At 43.4% G+C, this 21,082-nt stretch overlaps 1 protein-coding gene across 6 annotated transcripts in view; it reads left to right on the forward strand.

Annotated features, from left to right (window-relative positions):
* LIMA1 (LIM domain and actin binding 1) overlaps positions 1-21,082 on the forward strand; it is a 116,393-nt gene that overhangs the window by 53,314 nt on the left and 41,997 nt on the right. For all 6 annotated transcript variants that reach the window (XM_060195385.1, XM_060195383.1, XM_060195384.1 and 3 more), the window contains exon 4: positions 2,554-3,021. In XM_060195385.1, coding sequence (XP_060051368.1) covers positions 2,554-3,021 — 468 coding nt within the window. The remainder of the gene's footprint in view (positions 1-2,553; positions 3,022-21,082) is intronic.

Here is a 21,082-nt window from a genome sequence, read left to right on the forward strand (position 1 = left end):
TGCTGTTTTAAGTTTTTTTTTTTCCCTCTCTTTTTCACTCAAAACTATAAACATTTCACTCTGATCACATGACCTGTATCAGGAAAGTAGTGTTCACTTACCAAGGCAAATGCCACCTGGAGTTTCAGGGCTCCTGTTTGGGTAGGACAAGGCAGGGCAGGTGAAGGCACAGGCCAGGTGACTCATCGCCTATTGTGCAGCAAGAGGTAGCTCCCAGCCAGGAATGCTGCTGGTGGTTAAAAGTAGCACCGGCTTCTGGAACTGTTGTTTAGTTCTCCCTCTTCCAACAAGAAATTTTTTTCTCTTTTCTCTCTTCATTTCACCAGAGTGTTGCTCAGCTCTGGGTTACGGTGGTGCCAGGGCTTAAACCTGCAACCTCAGGACCTGAAACCTTCAGGCATGAAAGTCAGTTTTATCAGCTCTGATACTATTCCCCTCAGTTCACAGCAAAACATTTTTGTGCTACAGTGATCTCTGATCCCTACATGCGTTCCTCCAGTGAGTCTTCTTGTCTGCCAGTTTAGATTTAAGTACTGAAATAAGCGGTTCTTCTGCAGTGTTCCCCCCCCTAAGCATTAGCTCTCAGAATGTACAGGAGACTAAGAGGGTGAGAGACTTAATTCCCAATATAGCTGCTAATCCCATTTAATTCCCAGAAATCTTCAGTGCTAGGTTATTTGTCCTTTCTTAGTTGCAAGGCTGGTGAGTCACAGACCACAGGAATGGAAGGCGAGAAGGTATTGGAGTTCATGGTTAGTTGGAGAGTGGTGTTGTTCTATTTAGGATACTTGCAGAGTATGGGGCATCTGATTTCATTGGAAGTCTATTTCCTCTACTGTTGTGGAGCCACATGGAAGATGTGCAAGCTATTTGCAGTCTGTCTTATATGTATGCATTAATTTCACTTGACCCAGGCAAAAGTGAGCCCTCTGAGAAGCATAAAGATGTGTCATTCAGTCTGGGAAGTAGGTAGTGGTTTGTTTCATAGGAAGTCTGGAGAATTTTCTTTCTTTCTTTTTTTTTTTTTTTTTTTGAAAATTTATAGTCTTTTATTATTTTTTAAATCACTTTATTGGAAGAAAAATGTTTTTCTAAGACAGCTATTGTCATAGGTGTAGTTTCTTATCTCCCCATGATCGATGCCAGTACATCATACCCTCTACCAATTTACTTTCTTTCTTTCTTTCTTTCTTTCTTTCTTTCTTTCTTTCTTTCTTTCTTTCTTTCTTTCTTTCTTACCAGAGCACTGCTCAGCTCTGGTTTATGGTGGTGCGGTGGGGATTGAACCTGGGATTTTGGAGCCTCAGGCATGAGAGTCTCTTTGCATAACCATTATGCTATCTACCCCTGCGCTCTGGAGAATTTTCAGTCAATGGATCTGTAAGAGGGTGCATTCTGATTAGCAAGAAATTTACAAAGGAAAAAAAAAAAAAGAAGTTTACAAAGGGACAAGAGGTAGGCAGAGAGTAAGGGGGAGGGGAAGGAAGATTAAATTCGTAGGTAAAAAGACAATACAACTCCTTTTTTTCCTTCCTCAGAGCACTACTCAGCTTTGGCTCATAGTGGTGTTGAGAAAGGAACCTGGGACCTTTGAAGGGCCCAGGCATGAAAGTCCTTTAATCCCCCTCCCTGTCTTCCCCTCCTCTCTTCATTTCTCTCTGTCCTATCTAACAATAATAATAACTACAACAATAAAACAAGGGTAACAAAAGGGAATAAATAAATATTTTTTTTAAAAGGAAGTCTTTTAACATAACCATTATGCTGTCTCCCCAGCCCAACTTATTTTTTCTTTTTTTGATAGAACAGAGTGAAATAGAGGAGGGAAAACAGAGAGGGAGAGAGAAAGAAAGACACCGCAGACTGGCTTCACGGCCCGTGAAGCGACCTCCCTGCAAGTGGGGAGCCGGTTGTTCCAACTGGGATCCTTACCCTGATCCTTAAGCTTTGCGCCATGTGCGCTTAACCCACTGTGCTACCACGCTACTGCCCAACCCCCCACACACACACTTATTTTTTCTACAAGCAGTTTCAATCCTTGACTCACAATTTTTGTATTGCATAGTTTCAACTAGATTGTCTATTGTCTTATAAAGAGAATACACACACACACCCCAGAATTCACCACATAGTTTAGTGATATATAATGATGAACTTGTACTAGACATATTTACAAGGCTTGAAGTACCAGGAGTTTTTGCTTTTTCCTTTCTTATTTTCCCCATTAATATGTAGGTACAAATTTTCTGGTTCCACTGTCAGTATCCCCAGCTGTGGGCTCTCCTTTCTTTTTCATTTTGTCCTTATAAGGCTATCCTGTTGTATCACTTCCTGCTTCAGCTCCTGACTTTTTCTCTCTTCCCCTCTCCCTCCTGTGGGCTGGATGCTTTCTCCATGTGGCAGGGCTGGAGCTCCTCACAGCTGCCTGAACTGCCCGTGGGTCTGGAGCAGCCTGGAGATTTTTTTTTTTTAAACTTTCATTTCACAAAGAACAACATGTGTGACTGTTTCAGCAGGCAAGTTTTAACTGGCACTGGCTCCCTGTGCTTCTAGAACACTGAAAATCACCCCCAGCACTTCCGAAAGGGGATCCTGACTGTGTTGAAGAAGAAGTGGGAGAACCCGGCCCTGGAAGCAGAGCCCCACACAGACTCCCTACGACACAGCAGCGCCGAGGGCAGACACGGAGGCGACCACCCTCCCGCCAAGGTGACCAGTGCCTCTGCTTTGTTAGCCAAGGCAGAGCAGGAGGACCGAGTCCAGCCTAGACCTACATTCGGATCCTCTTCTGCGGCCCTGCTGCAGCGTGGGCATCCCCGCAGCCAGGACAGCGAGGACCTTCAAGACAGCCCCCCTGAAAGTGAGAAAATGGAAAACTGTCTGGGAGGAGAATCCAGGCACGAAGTAGAAAAGCCTGAAGTCAGCGAAAGCACCGATGCTGTCAACAAGATAGAGAAATATAATGTTCCGCTCAACAGGCTTAAGATGATGTTTGAGAAAGGCGAACCGACCCAAAGCAAGGTAAGGAGCCTGTCTGGGGTTCGAAACTTGGGGAAGGAAGCCAGTTCAAGTCACTGAACTGTTTTGCTCATCTAAATAGTTTGGGTGGTGGCAAATATGTGGTCAATATGTCTTTTGATTCAATTAACTGAGAGTTCATTAAAAGTCTCTAATGAAGTTATTCACATAGACACCGAGATTTGTGAATCTCCAACCCAATTTCCTGTGAAATCTCAAACTGGGATTCAACTCGTCTAGAAACTAAGAGTTTGATACCCTCTGGCTTGCATAGTTTTGTAGACTTGCTCTTTAAATTTGTTACCTTGTCCCTTTTGTCGTTTGTAGCCTTGGGGGCGTGCGTGGAGGAGGGGGCGTGTGGTGACAGCATTATTTCTGAATCTCTCTGTGCCTGGACACAGCTGCAGGCTGAGTTAAAGCTAGAGTTTAGCCTTAAGACTGAGGCTTAAATTGTCCCTTTGCCTTTGCTGGCTGAATCCCTTCTCTTCTTCTCAACTTCCTCATCTGTGCTTTCCAACAAATGTTTCCTATCAGCTAAAAATCCTCTCCCAGGAAAATATCAATGAAGATAGCCAGACTAGCTGAAGCTCTCTGGAGTTTTTGACTTGCAAATGCATTGGGTTGCCTTTCCCTACCACTGGTAATGAAATTTGATCCTGCATGTGGACTGCAGACCAGGTCCCCAGAGGGAATTACTTAACTAGAAAATGAGTTACATATGCTGGTGACTTAGAACACAATCCCGGGGCCGCAGAGCTGGTCAATTTTTCCAGTTTTCTCATACTTTCCTGCATTTCTGCCTTTGTACACGGAGATGGTATGTAATGAAATAAACAGATCGGAAGGAGAGCAAAGCCATCAGATTCCACCTCTGTGGGAAAGCCAAACAATTTCAAGGTAAATATTTGGCCGGAACCCCGACATTTGTGAAGTAATGATGTGAAGTGCCCTTCCTCAGGTAAAAAGGAGATGACTTGCACTATCAATAATCCTTGGTTATATTTCCTGTGATTTAGTCTCTCCCTGTAATTTTTAGAGCCCTTCTCTTTGCTGCCTAGGGCATTGCTTGAGTGTTTGGGGAATCATCTGTTTGAGAACTTAGAATTTTGGAAGGTCCGCAAAGCTACAACCCTTTTCTCAGAAGTTAAGCTTTCTACTTTTTTTTTTTTTCCTCCTCCAGGGTTATTGCTGGGCTCGGTGCCTGCACCATGAATCCACCGCTCCTGGAGGCCATTTTTTTCCCCCTTTTGTTGCCCTCGTTGTAGCTTCCTTGTGGTTATTATTATTGCCCTTGTTGACGCAATTCGTTGTTGGATAGGACAGAGAGAAATAGAGAGAGGAGGGGAAGACAGAGTAGGGGAGAGAAAGATAGACACCTGCAGACCTGCTTCACCGCCTGTGAAGCAACTCCCCTGCAGGTGGGGAGCCGGGGGCTCGAACTGGGATCCTTATGCCGGTCCCTGCGCTTTGCGCCACATGCGCTTAACCCACTGCGCCACCGCCCGACCCCCAAGCTTTCTACTTTTAACACTGAAGCCAGCTGGCCAAACATGTAACCGCGAAGTAGTTTTATGGCTCCTCTTAAACTCTCCCTTCGTAATTTTTAGTTCTCTAGGCATCCCAGTCCCCCCCCCCCCCAACTTAATAGAAACTTTCATTAAGTGGAAACAAGCATTTTAACTGGAAGGGGAAAATGTCAGAAATCCTAAATAGAGAGGAAGGGGCTTTGTTGTGCCTCAAAGCACCATTGTGCGTTTCCTCCCCGCAGACCCTGTGGTAGGGGCAGGACAGCTGATGTCATGCCAGCACACACAATGTAGAGTCAGTGTGAAAGCTCGGTGCATGCTACAACTGGCCCAAGGTAGGAAATGACTGGAATTGCAGCAAACAAAAATGCTGATTATGTGTAAGGAGATGCTAAGAGATTTTCCTCAGAAATGTCTGGTGAGAGATGGGTCAGAACAAGCCTATCTCTTTGTGGCTGTTCCCAGTGGAGAAAAATTTCTCATACCGGGATGAAGGATTCAACTAGCTCTCTGCGGGCCCTGGGCAGCCTGGTATAGGATGATTGACCTGTCTTGTTGCATTTTTTAATAAAACTTCCTGATGAAACCGTCTTTTGTGACTTAATGAACTGCTTAGGGTAGTGTAAGGCACAGCTGCTCTTGTTTCTAAAGAAGCTCCATTGTTTAGGGCTCAGTCTAGATCAAGATGTCTTCCCTAGTATTTCAGTAAATAATGTTTTATCTACTTTAGGTTAAGAAGTAACAACTCGGGGGTCGGGCGGTGGCGCAGTGGGTTAAGCACATATGGCGCAAAGCGCAGGGACCTGCGTAAGGATCCCGGTTCGAGCCCCCGGCTCCCCACCTGCAGCGGAGTCGCTTCACAGGCGGTGAAGCAGGTCTGCAGGTGTCTATCTTTCTCTCCCCCTCTCTGTCTTCCCTTCCTCTCTCCATTTTTCTCTGTCCTATCCAACAACGAATTGCGTCAACAAGGGCAATAATAATAACCACAAGGAAGCTACAACAAGGGCAACAAAAGGGGGGAAAAATGGCCTCCAGGAGCGGTGGATTCATGGTACAGGCACCGAGCCCAGCAATAACCCTGGAGGAGGAAAAGGAGAAAGAAAAAAAAGAAAGAAGTAACAACTCAGCAGCCCAGGAGGTGGTGCAGTGAATATAGTGTTGGATTCTCAGGGATGTACCAGAATGATGCTCTGGTTCTCTTTCTTGCCCTCATACATACATAGATAAATAAATACCTATATATTTAAATAGAAATAACTAACCAGATGGGGGGAGGTAGCATAATGGTTATGCAAACAGACTCTCACACCAGAGGTTCTGATGTCCCAGGTTCAATCCCCCATACCCACCATAATAAGCCAGAGCTGAGCAGTGTTTGGTAAAGAAATAACTAACCAGTTTGGAATGAGGTTATTGTCAACATTAACTCAGTTTTAACATGAACAAATCTTTAATCAGGAAGTTACATGGATTCTTTGGTAGAAAGCTCTGAGAAATATGGCAGGAACTCTAAGGAGAAAAGTGTGCATACAAATAAGATGTATATTTGGGGGGGCATGGAGGGTTGGTTGCACAGGCACTAGCACAGAACTTAAAAGCATCAGCTTCCCAAGTTTTATCCCAGTCATGTGCCAAAGTGATTTTTTTTTGAAATATTTATTTGATAGAAACAGAAATTGAGAAGGGAGGGGGAGATAGACACACCTGCAGCCCTGCTTCACCATTCATGAAGCTTTCCCCCTGCAGGTGGGGACCAGGGGCTTGAACTCTGGTCCTTGTGCACCGTAATGTGAGCACTAAACCAGCTGCACCACTGCCTGGCCCTGCCAAAGTGATTCTTTGCTTCTCTCTCACTGATTAAAAAAAAAAAAAAGTTTAAATGACTGTATACACCTAATACATTTATACTATAGTGAGGTAAATGAGCACATCAGGTAGTTCTTAGAAAACTGCTCTGAATCTTTACTAATTAATTAGCTGAGCAAAGTCAAGAAGCACGAGATAATGGACATACATGGTCTAATGTCATATATATATATATATGTTTTATTTACTGGAGGAAAAGATTATTTCTTGGGTTCTGTTTTTCTTAGTCTCTCTTGCTCCCTTTTGTCTGAGATGGTTTCTGTTCTTGGCCACTTTCTGATCTCTGTATATTTAACTACCTTCTCCATCCCCCTTCCTTTGTAGTCTCCTTTTTTTATGACTTCAAGGATTGGCTCCCCAAAGTGGATTCAAATCTTGAATTCTTACTAAGCCCCAAGCTAGAGTCCCATATTTCTGGCTGCCTTCCAGATCAGGCATCTTTCTGGAACATCCCTTAAGCACTCAGATTCAATAACCTATAACTGTTCTACTGAGGCTGGACAGTGACACACCCAGTTGAGTGCACATGTTATCATGTGCAACGACCCAGGTTCAAACCTGAGGTCCCCACCTGCAGCGGGGGAGACTTCAGGATTGGTGAAGTAGTTTGCAGGTGTCTTTCTGTCTGCCTCTATCCCCTCTTGATTTCTGTCTCTGCCAAATAAATAAATAAAAATACTTAAAAAAAAAAAAAGACACATTAAAAAAGTCTGTTCTACCACTGGTGTCCTTTCTGCCATTTACTGTATCTCCCAGTTTTAAAATGTATCAGTTCTTCCTTCTGCCTGCCTCCTCTTCCCAATCAGTCACTTAAACCAGTTACTTAAGTTTCTCTCCACACATTTCTTGAGTATAAAACCATTCTGTCCTGTCTGACATCAGATCTCATGGTTAATGATGCCATCCTGACTTCCCTGGGCAGACAACCTCACCAAAGTGTCCTGGAATCTCACCTCCCCAGAGCCCTGCCCCACTAGGGAAAGGTAGAAACAGGCTGGGGGTATGGATCAACCTGTCAATGTCCATGTCCAGCAGAGAAGTAATTACAGAAGCCAGAGAACTCTACCTTCTATACTCCATAAAGAATTTTGGTCCATACTCCCAGAGAGATAAAGAATAGGGAACCTTCCTTCCAATGGAGGGGATGGGATATGGAATTCTGGTGGTGGAAACTATACTCCTGTTATCCTATAATCTTGTTAATCATTAGTAATTCACTGAAAGAAAGAAAAGAAAAGAAACAAATCCCATGGTTAAGCCATATCAGATCTTGCCTATAGAATTGTTATAAGCAGGAGTCGGGCAGTAACGCAGCAGGTTAAGCACCCTTAAAGCGCAAGGACCCGAGTAAGGATCCTGGTTTGAGCCCCTGGCTCCCCACCTGCAGGGGAGTCACTTCACAAGCCGTGAAGCAGGTCTGCAGGTGTCTGTCTTTCTCTCCCCCTCTTTCTTCCCCTCCTCTCCCCATTTCTCTCTGTCCTATCCAACAACAGCAATATCATTAATAACTACAATAATAAAACAACAAGGGCAACAAAAGGGAATAAATATTTTTTTAAAATCTTTAAAAAAAAAGGGCATAAATAAAAAATTTTAAAAAAATTTTTTAAAAAGTGTTGAAGCAGGAAAAAAAGGGCAACAAAAGAGGATAAATAAATATTTTTTTAAAAGGAATAGCTACAAGCACTTGCATTTCTTTTTTCTTTTTGCCTCTAGGGTTATGGGTCTCTCCTGGAGGTTATTTTTTCTCTTTTGTTGCCCTTGTTGTTTATCATTGTTGTTAGTATTGTTGCTCTTGTTGTTGTTATTATTGATGTTGTTGTTGTATAGGACAGAGAGGGGGAGAGAAAGACACCTGCAGACCTGCTTCACCACCTGTGAAGCAACACACCACCACCACCACCACCACCCCCCCGCAGGGCAGGGAATGAGGGCTCCAACCCAGGTCCTTGCACCTGGTGATATGTGCACTGAACTGAAGTGACTCCCCACTGCAGGTGGGGAGCCAGGGACTCAAACTGGGATCCTTATGCGGGTCCTTGAGCTTGGCACCATGTGCACTTAACCCGCTGTGCTACAGCTTGGCCCCAGGCCTTGCATTTCTTTCTTCAGTTGTTTAATACTGTTGCTGTTTAGTTTTCTAAATATAATTGTGAATTGTTATTCTTGGATCAGAAACTTTTTTTCTAGATCAAGTGCATTTAGTTCACATCTCCATGTTATTTGTGCGTAAGAGAGGCAGAGAGAGCCAAGGAGAGAGAGCATGTGATGCTAGGGATAGAACTCAGGACCTCATATTTGAGAGGCTAACACCTTCTTTATGGCATCACTTTTACGACTACAACTCTGTTTTAAGAGTACAGATTGAGTGGTCCAGGAGGTGGCGCAGTGGCTAAGGCACTGGACTCTCAAGCATGAGGTCCTGAGTTCAATCCCTGGCAGCACATGTACCAGAGTGATGTCTGGTTCTTTCTCTCTCTCCCTATCTTTCTCATAAATAAATAAATAAAAATCTTTAAAAAAAAAAAAAAGAGTACAGATTGATAGCACAACAATTTGACTAGCAGACTTTCACACCTGAGGCACCAGTGGTCCCAGGTCCAATCCAAAGTCCCACTAACCTTCCAACACTCTCTTTGCTCCCTCCCCTCGCTCCCTCTGTTAACCTCAGTTCTGCAGCCAGAATCCAAGGTTTTGTTTTTGTTTGTTCTCATGTTTTTTTTCTTTGTAGTCCAAGTATGGGTGAATAAATTGATTTTTGAGTTGTTGTTATGAGCTCTTTTTGTTTCTTGTATACACAGACCACGTACAGATATTTTCTCTCAGCGGGATATTTTTGTTTTCAGGACTGTTCCTTTCACTACGTGTTGTGCAGAAACATTTTAGTTGATAAGAAATGTTGGTGTCTCAAAAGTTTGTTTTAGTCAGTGGGGTCTTTTTACCTGCCCAGTTCCCTAATTCCACCACTCTTGGTGTGCTTTTTTTTTCTTTTTTCTTTTCCCTCCAAATAGAGTGAAAGACAGAGAAGCAGAGAGAGGAGAGACTCCACACCACCTCACACCATTCATTCAGTGTCCCAGTGCATGGTGCTCAAATGGGGTGTATGGGGGCTCCAGCCTGAATCTGCAAACCCCTCAAAATTCTTTTTATTTTATTTTTTTATTATTTATTTATAAAATGGAAACACTGACAAGACTATAGGATAAGAGGGGTACAACTCCACACAATTACCACCACCACAATTCCGTATCTCATCCCTTCCTCTGACAGCTTTCCTATTCTTTATCCCTCTGGGAGTATGGACCCAGGGTCATTATGGGGTGCAGAAGGTGGAAGGTCTGGCTTTTATAATTGCTTCCCCGCTGAACATGTGCATTGATAGGTCGATCCATACTCCCAAAATTCTTATTTAGTATTTGTTACTTAGTCGGCACCAACTTTATAGTCATACCCTGGGTCCCTCTAAGTTATTCATGCCTAACCCTCGGTTGCTCCTTTTGGGGCTTTCTTTCTCAAAGCCTATTATTACTTGAAGGGGTAGGCATTAGGTCACCTAATAGAGGGCACCCTTTGCCATGCCGGAGGCCCCACTACCATATGGGGGCGCTGTGCGAGAAACCAAGGGAAGATTCATGAACAGTGGAGCAGTGTTGTGCTCTCTCCTCACTTTTTTTTTTCTTCTCTCTCCTCTGTCTCTTTGAAATTGAAAGGCAAAAATAAAAGGAGAGGGGATGCTGGGAGTAAGAATCACACAGGCACAAGCCTCAGTACCCCTCCCCAAAAGAAAAGTCTATGGACCTTTTCTTCAGTCATTATGATGAAATTTTTACTTGCTTATAGAATTGTTTTACTTGCTTATGGAATTCTCTTTGGGAACTTGGTAATATGAGGATAAAACCACCCAATTTGACAGTCCAGCATTTTTGTGGTTTTTCTTCTTGTAAGTTCCTGGAAGTGACACTCAGCGTTTTGTCTAGCTTTGCAAGTATAGGTTGATGGAGTAGCGTGAACCCTGGGAAAATAAGACAACCAAGCTGAAGTCTGACGTGTCTTGTCACATAGTTCACCCATTGCCAGCCAATCTATACCTTTTCTTTTTAGATTTACTGACTTATTAATGAGTGTGTGTGTGGGGGGGAGGGGGGCTAGCTAGCTAACACATCACTCTGGCACATTTGATTCCAGGGATCAAAGTCAGAATCTCATGTTTTGAGAGTCCAACACTTTAGCTATCACACTACCTCCCAGACCACCATCCAGTTGATAATCTATATAAAAGAAGCATTTTTTAAAAAATTGAGTGGGTTAATGCTTTACAGTGCAGTCACTGTCACATGCATATACTCTTGCACCCGGCACCAGTAGTTCACCCACCTCTCCCTGGCCCTTCCCAAGAAAGAAGCAATTTTTATATTTGTCTTCTTGAAAATAGGATAGGTCTCCCTGCTTTCCTGGTCCTTTCAGCTTAAAGTTTTTTTTTTTTTTTTTTTTAACCAGAGCACTGCTCAACTCTGGTTTATGGTGGTTCGGGGGTATTGAGCCTACTAGGCCCTTGAAGCTTCAGGCATGAGAGTCTCTTTGTATAACCATTATGCTATCTAACCCCACCTGCTTGCTTAGTCTTCAGATAATTTTTTTATTACCTTTATTTATTGGATAGAGATAGCCAGAAATTGAGAGAGAATGGGGGCTAGAGAGGAAGAGAGGCAGAGAGACACCTACAGCACTGTTTCACCACTTGCAAAGCATTCCCCCGCAGGTGGGGACCAGGGACTCGAACCTGGGTCTTTACACATTGTAACATGCGCGCTCAACCAGGTGCACCACCACCCAGCCCCAAAGTCTTAATTGAATTGTTTGGAATTATGTTCTAAGAATTCCCTTCTGGGAGACTGGGAATAGCTCATCCAGTACAGTTCTTGCCTCACCATACAGAAGGAGCAGGGCTCAGTTTCTGGCACTACCTAGGAGCACAGTGGGCAGCCCCTGGCATGGCTGAGGAGGTACAGCATGATGGTTCTGCAAAAGGCTGTCATGCCTTAGGCTCCAAGGTCCCAGATTCAATCCCCAACTCCACTGTAAACCAGATCTGAGTAGTGTTCTGGCACCTCTCTCTCTCTGTCTCTCTCTCTCTCATTAAAATAGAATGTATATGTATTTTTATTCTGCAGCTGGAGAGCTAGTAGCACTTTGAGCTTGTATGGTATGTGTGATTCCCAGTTCCATCCCAGGCACCACATATGCTACTGAGTTGCTCTGGTCACCTCCCCTTACTGTGTCTTTTTATTCTCTCTTAGTAAAGTAAATCACTAAAAATTCTGAGGATATTTGGGGTTGGTATGAATTGCAGATTTTAAGTCATAAGGAATGGGATTTAAACAACTTAAATATATCACTGTGGGGTCTGGTATAGTGTCATGAGATGTGTGTGTGTGTGTGTGTGTGTATGTGAGAGAGAGGGAGAGATTCCCCCACCCGAGGCCAGGTGTTGGCACACCCACAGCACATAATACAAAGCATATGAATCCAGGTTCAAGCCCCCCTCACGCCCACTTGCTTGGGGGGAGTTTCACAAGTGGTGAAGCAGGTTGGCAGGTGTTTCTCTGTTCCCCTCTCCTATCTCAATTTCTCTTTATCCTATCCAATAAAATGGGGGGGGGGGAAGGCCACCAGGAGCAGTGGATTTGGAGTGCCGGCAGCAACCCCCAGCAATAACCCTGGAGGCAAATATATATATATCCCACCCCCTCTGGGTTCCTCCCTGACTAAATGAGTAATCAGAACAGCATCAGAGAAGTTAGCAAAAGAACAATTTAGCAGCAAACGCGTGGAGAATTGACATGATTATAGAGTCCGCAAACAAACTGGGCTGGCCTAGCTTACCCGAAATGAAGGAATCTGTGGTATCTGAAAGAGAAGTTTCACAAGGAGGAGGTGACCTCATCTTTGCTTTGAGAGTAAAAAACAGTTTCTCAGAGAGAACATATCCCTGGGCGATATTTCCCAAGCTACATTCTTGTAGGTTAAAAGAAGAGAAACAGTGATTTTTAAAAAGCAAAGAACAAGAGTTGGGCAACAGCTTCTTAACCTCCAGAGCCCTCGCTGATGTTACTTTAAAAATTTTTTTTAATCTTTATTTATTTATTGGATAGAGACAGTCAGAAATAGGGTGAGAGACAGAGAAACACCTGCAGCACTGCTTCACTACTTGTGAAGCTTTCCCCCTGCAGGTGGGGACTGGGGGCTCGAACCCAGGTCCTTGCACATTGTAACACGTGCACTCAACCAGGTGTGCCACCACCTGACCCCCTCGCTGATGTTACTTTAAAATGATCTGCTGTCCGAGGTTATGGTTAGAGTTTCTCCTTGGGCCCAGAGTCTCAGCTGACCCTTAGCTCCCCCACACCAAGGTGAGACATATTAGAAGATGCCTACCAGGGGCCAAGCAATGTGCATATGGACCTGGGTTCAAGCCCCTGGTCCCCCTACATAGGAGAAGCTTCATGAGCAGGGAAGCAGTGCTACAGGTGTCTTTTTCCCTTCTCCATCTTTCCCTCACCCTTTCCTCTCTATTTTCTCTCCGTCTCTATCCAATAAATAAATATTTAAAAATATTTATTATTTATTTATTTATTTATTTATTCCCTTTTGTTGCCCTTGTTTTATTGTTATAGCTACTGTTGTTGTTGTTGCTGCTGCTGCTGCTGGATAGGACAGAGAGAAATGGAGAGAGGAGGGGAAGACAGAGAGGGGGAGAGAAAGACAGACACCTGCAGACCTGCTTCACCGCTTGTGAAGCGACTCCCCTGAGATGGGGAGCTGGGGGCTTGCGCTTTGCGCCACGTGCACTAAACCCGCCGCGCTGCCGCCGACTTCCGTAAATAGACTTTTTAAAAAAATGGTGATGCCCACCCTGCACATGCTGGTCTGTCCCCTTAGGGGAGACCTACTCCCCAAGAGTCACCCAGATGGAGGGAAGTGTATGTTTAGTGCCTGCCGTCAAATCATAAATCTTAAATTGACCTGAATTAAGCCTCCAACAGATGCTTTGCTAGTGATTTACACATGAATAGCTGATTGTGTTAAACACAAGGACTTTTGTCATTGTTTTCCTATCAACGTCAGTCTTTCTTCTCTACCCTATTAAAATTAAGTTTTGCTGAATGATTGTCCTCACCTGTAGTTTATTGCCTCTTGGTAATTTCAAAATGCAAACAAGTCTGCGCTCTGTTACTTTGACTGACTAATCCCTGCAGTAGCACATTCTTTTTTATATAAATTTTTTTTAAATTTTATTTATTTATTTATTCCCTTTTGTTGCCCTTGTTGTTTTATTGTTGTAGTTATTATTATTGTTGTCGTTGTTGGATAGGACAGAGAGAAATGGAGAGAGGGAGGGGAAGACAGAGAGGAGGAGAGAAAGATAGACACCTACAAACCTGCTTCACCGCCTGTGAAGCGACTCCCCTGCAGGTGGGGAGCCGGGGTTCAAACTGGGATCCTTATGCCAGTCCTTGTGCTTTGCGCCACCTGCGCTTAGCCCGCTGCACTACAGCCCGACTCCCAATTAAATATTTTTTAATTTGCTAGTACAGAAAGGACTTGAGAAAGAAGGGAGGAAGAAATACAGAGAGAGACAGGCAGGCAGAGAGAGACCTGCAACAGTGCTTCCCTGCTCATGAAGCTTCCCCTGCCCGCCCCCACAGGTAGGAACCTGTCTTCCTGTGTGAGGTAATGTGTGAGTTCACCGGGTGTGCCACTGGATCGATTACGTTTCCTTTTCCCTTTTTTTTGCCTCCAGGGTTATCGCTGCTGATAACCAGGGACCAGGTGCCAGCATTACAAATCCACCACTCCTGATGGCCATTTCTTCTTCCTCCTCCTCTTTTTTTTTTTTCATTTTATTCAGTAGGACAGAGAAATTGAAAGGGGAGGAGGAGATAGGGAGAGAGAATAACAGGGCTCTGAACTCCAACTGCATCAAGACCTGGAGAGAGAAGATGGAAAAGAGGGACAACTGAATATAGCAATAGGGTTATGTGTGACTTGGAAAGGAAGAGAAGATGGGACGGGGTGCCAGGTGGTAGTGCAGCAGGTTAAACGCACATGGCGTGAAGCGTAAGGATACCAGGTTGAGCCCCGAGCTCACCACCTGCGGGGGGGGGGGGGGGGGGGGTCGCTTCACAGGAGATGAAGCAGGTCTGCAGGTGTCTTTTCTCCCCCTCTGTCTTCCCCTCCTCTCTCCATTTCTGTCTGTCCTATCCAACAGAAACAACAGCAATAATGACAACAATAATAACAACAAAATGGAGAAATTGGCCTCCAGGAGCAGTGGATTCATAGTGCAGGCACCATGCCCCAGTGATATCCCTGGAGGCAAAAAAAAAGTGTGTGGGGGGACCATTATATACAAATACAGACAGATAGTTGTAGAAATAATAGTTAACCCATGTCTGCAACCTTAGGAGAACTGCTGTAGCTTACAATAAAGGGACTGGGAATTCAGAACTCTGGTCCTGCGAACGGTATGGACTTATACTCCTGTTGATATGTAATTTTGTAAATCAAAATCACTAATAAGTTAAACTGGGAGGGAGAGAGGAGAGACACGTACAGACCAGCTTCAACCACTTGTGAAGCATCCCCACTGGAAGTAAGGAGTGAAGGGCTCAAACCCAGGTCTTTGAGTGCTAGGTACTATGTGCACTTAACCGTGTGAACCACCAGCTGGCCCCTGTAGTACATTTCTTATACAAACCTCACATCAGTTAAAATAAGTTTTACCCTTAATTAGTAATGGATTCAGGTGTGAAGGTACCTGGGCAAGAACTAGTCTTTTTCTTAAATAGCTGTTCTTGGGCGGGGGTAGATAGCATAATGGTTATGCAAAGAGACTTTCATGTCTGAGAGTCCAAAGTTCTAGGTTCCATCCTCCACATCACCATAAGCCAGAGCTGAGCAGTGCTCTAGTTAAAAAAATAAAATTTTAAAAAAGCTGCTCTTGATGTGCCAATGAAGATCCGCTACCTCTTTTCTGTTCACTCACAGGCCAGCTAACTCCTGATTTCTAACCTGTTTCATCAGAACAGAGCATGTAGAAAACAGAATGTTGTGGTCCGGGAGGTAGCTCGGTACGTAAAGCATGAGGTCCTGAGTTCAATCCCTGGCAGCATATGTACCAAAGTGATATCTGGTTCTTTCTCTCTCTCTCTCCTTCTATCTTTCTCATTAATAAATAAAATCTTAAAAAAAAAAAAAAAAGAAAGAAAGAAAGAAAGAAAGAAAAGAAAACAATGTCAGAGGCAGGGTGGTGGCACACCCAGTTCAATGCACATATTACCATGCGCAGGGACCTGGGTTCGAGCCCTCATTCCCTACCTTGCAGGTGGGGGATGCTTTACAAGTGGCGAAGCAGGTCTGCAGGTATCTCTCTTTCTCTCCTCCTCTGTCTTCCCCTTCTCTCTCCATTTCTCTTTGTCCTATCCAACAACAACGACATCAGTAACAACAACAATAATAACTACAACAATAAAACAACAAGGGCAACAAAGGGAAAATAAATAGATAAATTTTTAAAAATAGAAAGGAAAAGAAATGGAAAAAATGGCTGCTGGGAACAGTGGATTTGTAGTGCCAGCACCAGGCGCAGTAAGGAAGGAAGGAAGGGAGGAAGGAAAACGAAAAGAAAAAAGGAAAATATAATATCAAGAGGCCAGAGGAATGGCTCCACTGATGGAGAGAGCATCAGACTTATGTGCCTGAGGTTCCCATTTCAGCGGGTGCCACATGCCCTGGAGGTGCTCTGGTGGACCTGGCAGATGCTGCAGCTTGCTAGAGCACCACCTTTCATGCCTGAGACCTCGGAGGCCCCAGGCTCAACCCCCAGCACTACCTTATGCCAGAGCCGAGAAGTGCTTCTTTCTTACACCACCCTTTCTGCTCTTTCCCTTTTTATAATAAACAAATTGTTTAATTAAAAAATAAACATTAAAAACAAACAGGTGCGGGAGTCAGGCAATAGCGCAGCGGGTTAAGCGCACGTGTTGCAAAGTGCAAGGACAGGCAGAAGAATCCCAGTTGAAGCCACGGATCCCCACTTGCAGGGGGTTCGTGTCACAGGCGGTGAAGCAGGTCTGCAGGTGTCTTTCTCTCCCCCTCTCTGTCTTCCCCTCCTCTCTCCATTTCTCTCTGTCCTATCCAACAACATCAATAACAACAATAATACCTACAACAACAACAACAATAAAAAAGAGGGCAACAAAAGGGAAAATAAATATAAAAATTAAAAAAAAACAAAAACAGGTGCATTATAGTTTGAAGGGGGCCATAAAGACTTAACCGAGGGGATAGCTCAGCTTGTTAAGATCAGAGATTTAGGGAGTGGGGCGGTAGTGCAGCAGGTTAAGCGCAGGTGGAGCCAGCCTAAGGATCCCGATTCGAGCCCACGGCTCCCCACCTGCTGGGGAGTCGCTTCACAGGCGGTGAAGCAGGTCCTCAGGCGTCTTTCTCTCCTCCTCTCTGTCTTTCTGTCCTCTCTCCATTTCTCTCTCTCCTAACAACGACGACATCAATAACAACAATAATAACTACAACAACAATATAAAACAACAAGGGCAACAAAAGAGAAAATAAATAAATATATATTTTTTAAAAATCAGAGATTTGGAACTTATATAAAATGGTTAAAACAACAAGAAAAAATAATGGAGACTCGAACCAGGACAAGAGTCCAGCTAAAAGTCCTCCAGAGGGCAAAGCACAAAACAACGAGTTCAACATCCAAACATTAGCTAAGGAAATAATAACAGGAGTGAGTAAAGAATTTGAAAAAATTGTAATCAGAACTGCAGGAACAACAAATGAGAATATGGAAGAAAATTCTAATTATCTCATGGTTATTAGAGAGCTGAAAGCTGAAATTGCTGAGCTAAGAAGGCAACTAGCTGAACAAGCTAAAACAGTATCAGAGCAGGGCAACAAAATAGATGAACTCCAGAAAGCAGTAGAGGGCAGAGAGAATAGAATCAATGAGGCTGAAGACAGAATTAGCAAGATTGAGGATGAATTAGAGACAACTAAAGAAGAAGTAAGAGATCTCAAAAAGAGATTAAGAGATGCTGAAAACAACAGAGTCCTATGGGATGACTTCAAAAGAAACAATATACGCATTATTGGCTTACCAGAGGAAGAAAGAGAAGGGGAGGAAGAAAGCATTTTCCAGGCCATAATAGCTGAAAATTTCTCTAGTCTAGACAACACCAAAGACATAAAGATTCAAGAAGCCCAGAGGGTCCCAAACAGAATTAACCCAGACCTAAAGACACCAAGACATGTCATACTTAGATTGGAAAGGAATAAGGATAAAGAAAGGATCCTCAAGGCTGCAAGAGAAAAACAAAGAGTCACCTACAAAGGAAAACCCATAAGATTAGCAGCAGACTTCTCCATACAAACACTACAGGCCAGAAGAGAATGGCAAGATATCTATCGAGTGCTCAATGAGAAAGGCTTTCAGCCAAGAATACTATATCCTGCTAGATTGTCATTCAGACTAGATGGAAGCATCAAAACCTTCTCAGACAAGCAACAGTGGAAGGAAGCAACCATCACCAAGCCTGCCCTGAAAGAAGTTCTGAAAGGTCTCCTATAAACAACCAGACCACCACAAATAGGACATATATCAAAACACTCTAAAACTCTACAAGAATGGCGTTAAAATATCTTCAATCTTTGATATCAATAAATGTGAATGGCCTGAATTCACCTATTAAAAGACACAGAGTAGGAAGATGGATCAGAAAACACAACCCAACAATATGTTGTCTACAGGAAACTCACCTAACGCAACAAGACAAACACAGACTTAAAGTGAAAGGATGGAAAACTATCATTCAAGCCAATGGCCCACAAAAAAAGGGCAGGAACAGCTATTCTCATATATGACATGATAGACTTTAAAATACATAAGATTAAAAAAGATAGGAATGGACACTACTTAATGCTCAGAGGATCAGTCAATCAAGAGGACTTAACAATTATTAATATCTATGCACCCAATGAGAAGCCATCTAAATACATCAAACTTCTACTGAAAGAGCTACAGCAAAAAAAAAAAAATCAGAGATTTGCACAACTGAGGCCCATAAGGCCTCTGATTAGGTCCCTGGGACCACCTTATGCCAGAGCTGAGCAGTGTTCTCCCTCTTCTTATGTTTTCTCAGTCATAATAAATAATTTAAAAAAAAAAGATTTAGGGCAGGGGTAGATAGCATAACGGTGATGCAAACATACTCATGCTTGAGACCTGCACCACCATAAGCCAGAGCTGAGCAGTGTTCTGGTTAAAAAAAAAATTAGCCTGCTCCATCTGATCGTGATCTTTCTCCCTGTTAGACTCACTTCTGGATTAGACAGTGCAGGTGTGTCTCTGCCTATACTAAAGAGTCATGCCCTCCAGCCTTCTAGTTCATCAGTGAGTTACAGCGAGCAAGAAATCCCCTTCAGCATTGTTGGCAGATAGATCCTAGAATGATAATGGACTCTATCTAACTGTGTTTTTTAATTATTTTAGGATTTGTGTATTTATTAATGAGAGAAGGAAGAGAAGAGAAAGAACCAGACCATCCCTCTGGCACATTTGTTGTGGGAATCAAACTTGGGAACTCACGCTTGAGAGTCCAGTGCTTATCCACTTTGATACCTTCCAGTTGAACCCAGATTCCTACTTCCTGCAGTTAGGACATTAAGATTCCTAATGGAGGGAGTCGGGTGGTAGCACGGTGGGTTAAGCGCATGTGGCACAAAATGCAAGGACCCAGTGTAAGCATCCCGGTTTGAGCCCCAGGTCTGCAGGTGTCTATCTTTCTCTCCCCCACTCTGTCTTTCCCTCCTCTCTTTCTCTCTGTCCTATCTAACAATGACGACATCAGTAACAACAACAATAATAAACAACAAGGGCCACAAAAGGAAAAATAAAAAAAAAATTTTTTAAAGATTTCTAATGGAAACAGCTGGTATCAGAAAAGTTAACCGATGTGCCCAAAGTTATGTTGGCACTTAATGTCAGAATAAGGCTAAGACTGTAATACCTTTGACAATATAACTCTATCTTCATCAGTATTAAAACCACCTTGATAAAAAAAAAAGTGGAGAGTCGGGCAGTAGCATAGCAGGTTAAGTGCAGGTGGTGCAAAGCGCAGGGACCGGCGTATGAATCCTGGTCCGAGCCCCCTGCAGGGGAGTCGCTTCACAAGCTGAGAAGCAGGTCTGCAGGTATCTGTCTTTCTCTTCCCCTCTCTGTCTTCCCCTCCTCTCTCCATTTCTTGCTGTCCTATCCAGCAACAATGACATCAGTAACAACAACAGTAAAACAAGGGCAACAAAAGGGAATAAATAAATATAAAAATAATTTTTTTAAATTTTATTTATTAATGAGAAAGACAGGAGGAGAGAGAAAGAACCAGACATCAGTCTGGTATATGTGCTGCTGGGGCTTGAACTCAGGACCTCATGCTTGAGAGTTCAGTGCTTTATCCACTGAGCCCCATTTCCCGGACCACAAAAAATAATATTTTTTAAAAAATTGGCCGTGGCCTTATATATCAGTATAAGCAAAGGCCTGAGGTAGAAAGGGAAGACAGTGTTTTGGAAAGAAAAAAAAAAATGAAGAAAATGGAGAGATTTAAAACAGCTGTTAAATATCTGCATTCTCAGACTTTAACCATCTTCCCACATTTTAGTCTCTTAACTGCATTTAAAAAAAAAAAGTCAAGGCAATGAAGAGAAGTATGTTGGAATGCAAGAGAAATGCCAGAACTCTGGAACTAGACAGCTTATGGGTTTGGAAGGATTGCTTCTCTTGTGTAAACTAGTAATTTGAACATCATCTCTCTCTCTCTCTCTCTCTCTCACACACACACACACACACACACACACACACACACACACACACACACACACACACACACACACACACACCTAGAAAGGAGGGCTAAATAATCTAGGAAAGAAGACTAACCACCATGCTTAGTCATTGCTCGTTTTTTATTTTTCATGATTTTATTCACTGTATGCTCACTGTTTTATCTTTCATTCCATCTTTTTTTTAATTTTTTTTATTTTTTATTTCAGAAAGGATTAACAAAACCATAGGGTAGGAGGGGTATTCCATCTTTTTTTAATTAAATTTTTTTATTATCTTTATTTATTGTATAGAGACAGCCAGAAATCAAGAGGGTAGGGCAGGTAGAGAGGGAGAGAGACTCCTGCAGCCCTGTTTCACCATTTGTGAAGCTTTCCCCCTGCAGGTGGGAACCAGGGGCTCGAACCTGGGTCCTTATGCATTCTAGCATATGCACTTACCCAGGTGCACCACCACCCAGCCCCTCATTCCATCTCTTTTGGAGACCTTCCTATGCATCTCTCTAGTTCATAGAGTTACCCTTTTATGGCATTCTACTGTTTAATCATTCCACAGTAATTATTTCTAGCCCCACTCATTCATTCATTTAAAAAAAATTTTTATCATCTTTATTTATTGGATAGAGACAGCCAGAAATTGAGAGTTGGAGGGGAGATAGAGAGGGAGAGAGACAGAGAGACACCTGCAGACTTGCTTCACCACTCACAGAGCTTTGCCCCTGCGGGTGGGGACGGGGGCTTGAAGCCAGGTC

Source organism: Erinaceus europaeus, chromosome 7 (assembly GCF_950295315.1).
Source record: "Erinaceus europaeus chromosome 7, mEriEur2.1, whole genome shotgun sequence".
NCBI lineage: Eukaryota > Metazoa > Chordata > Mammalia > Eulipotyphla > Erinaceidae > Erinaceus > Erinaceus europaeus.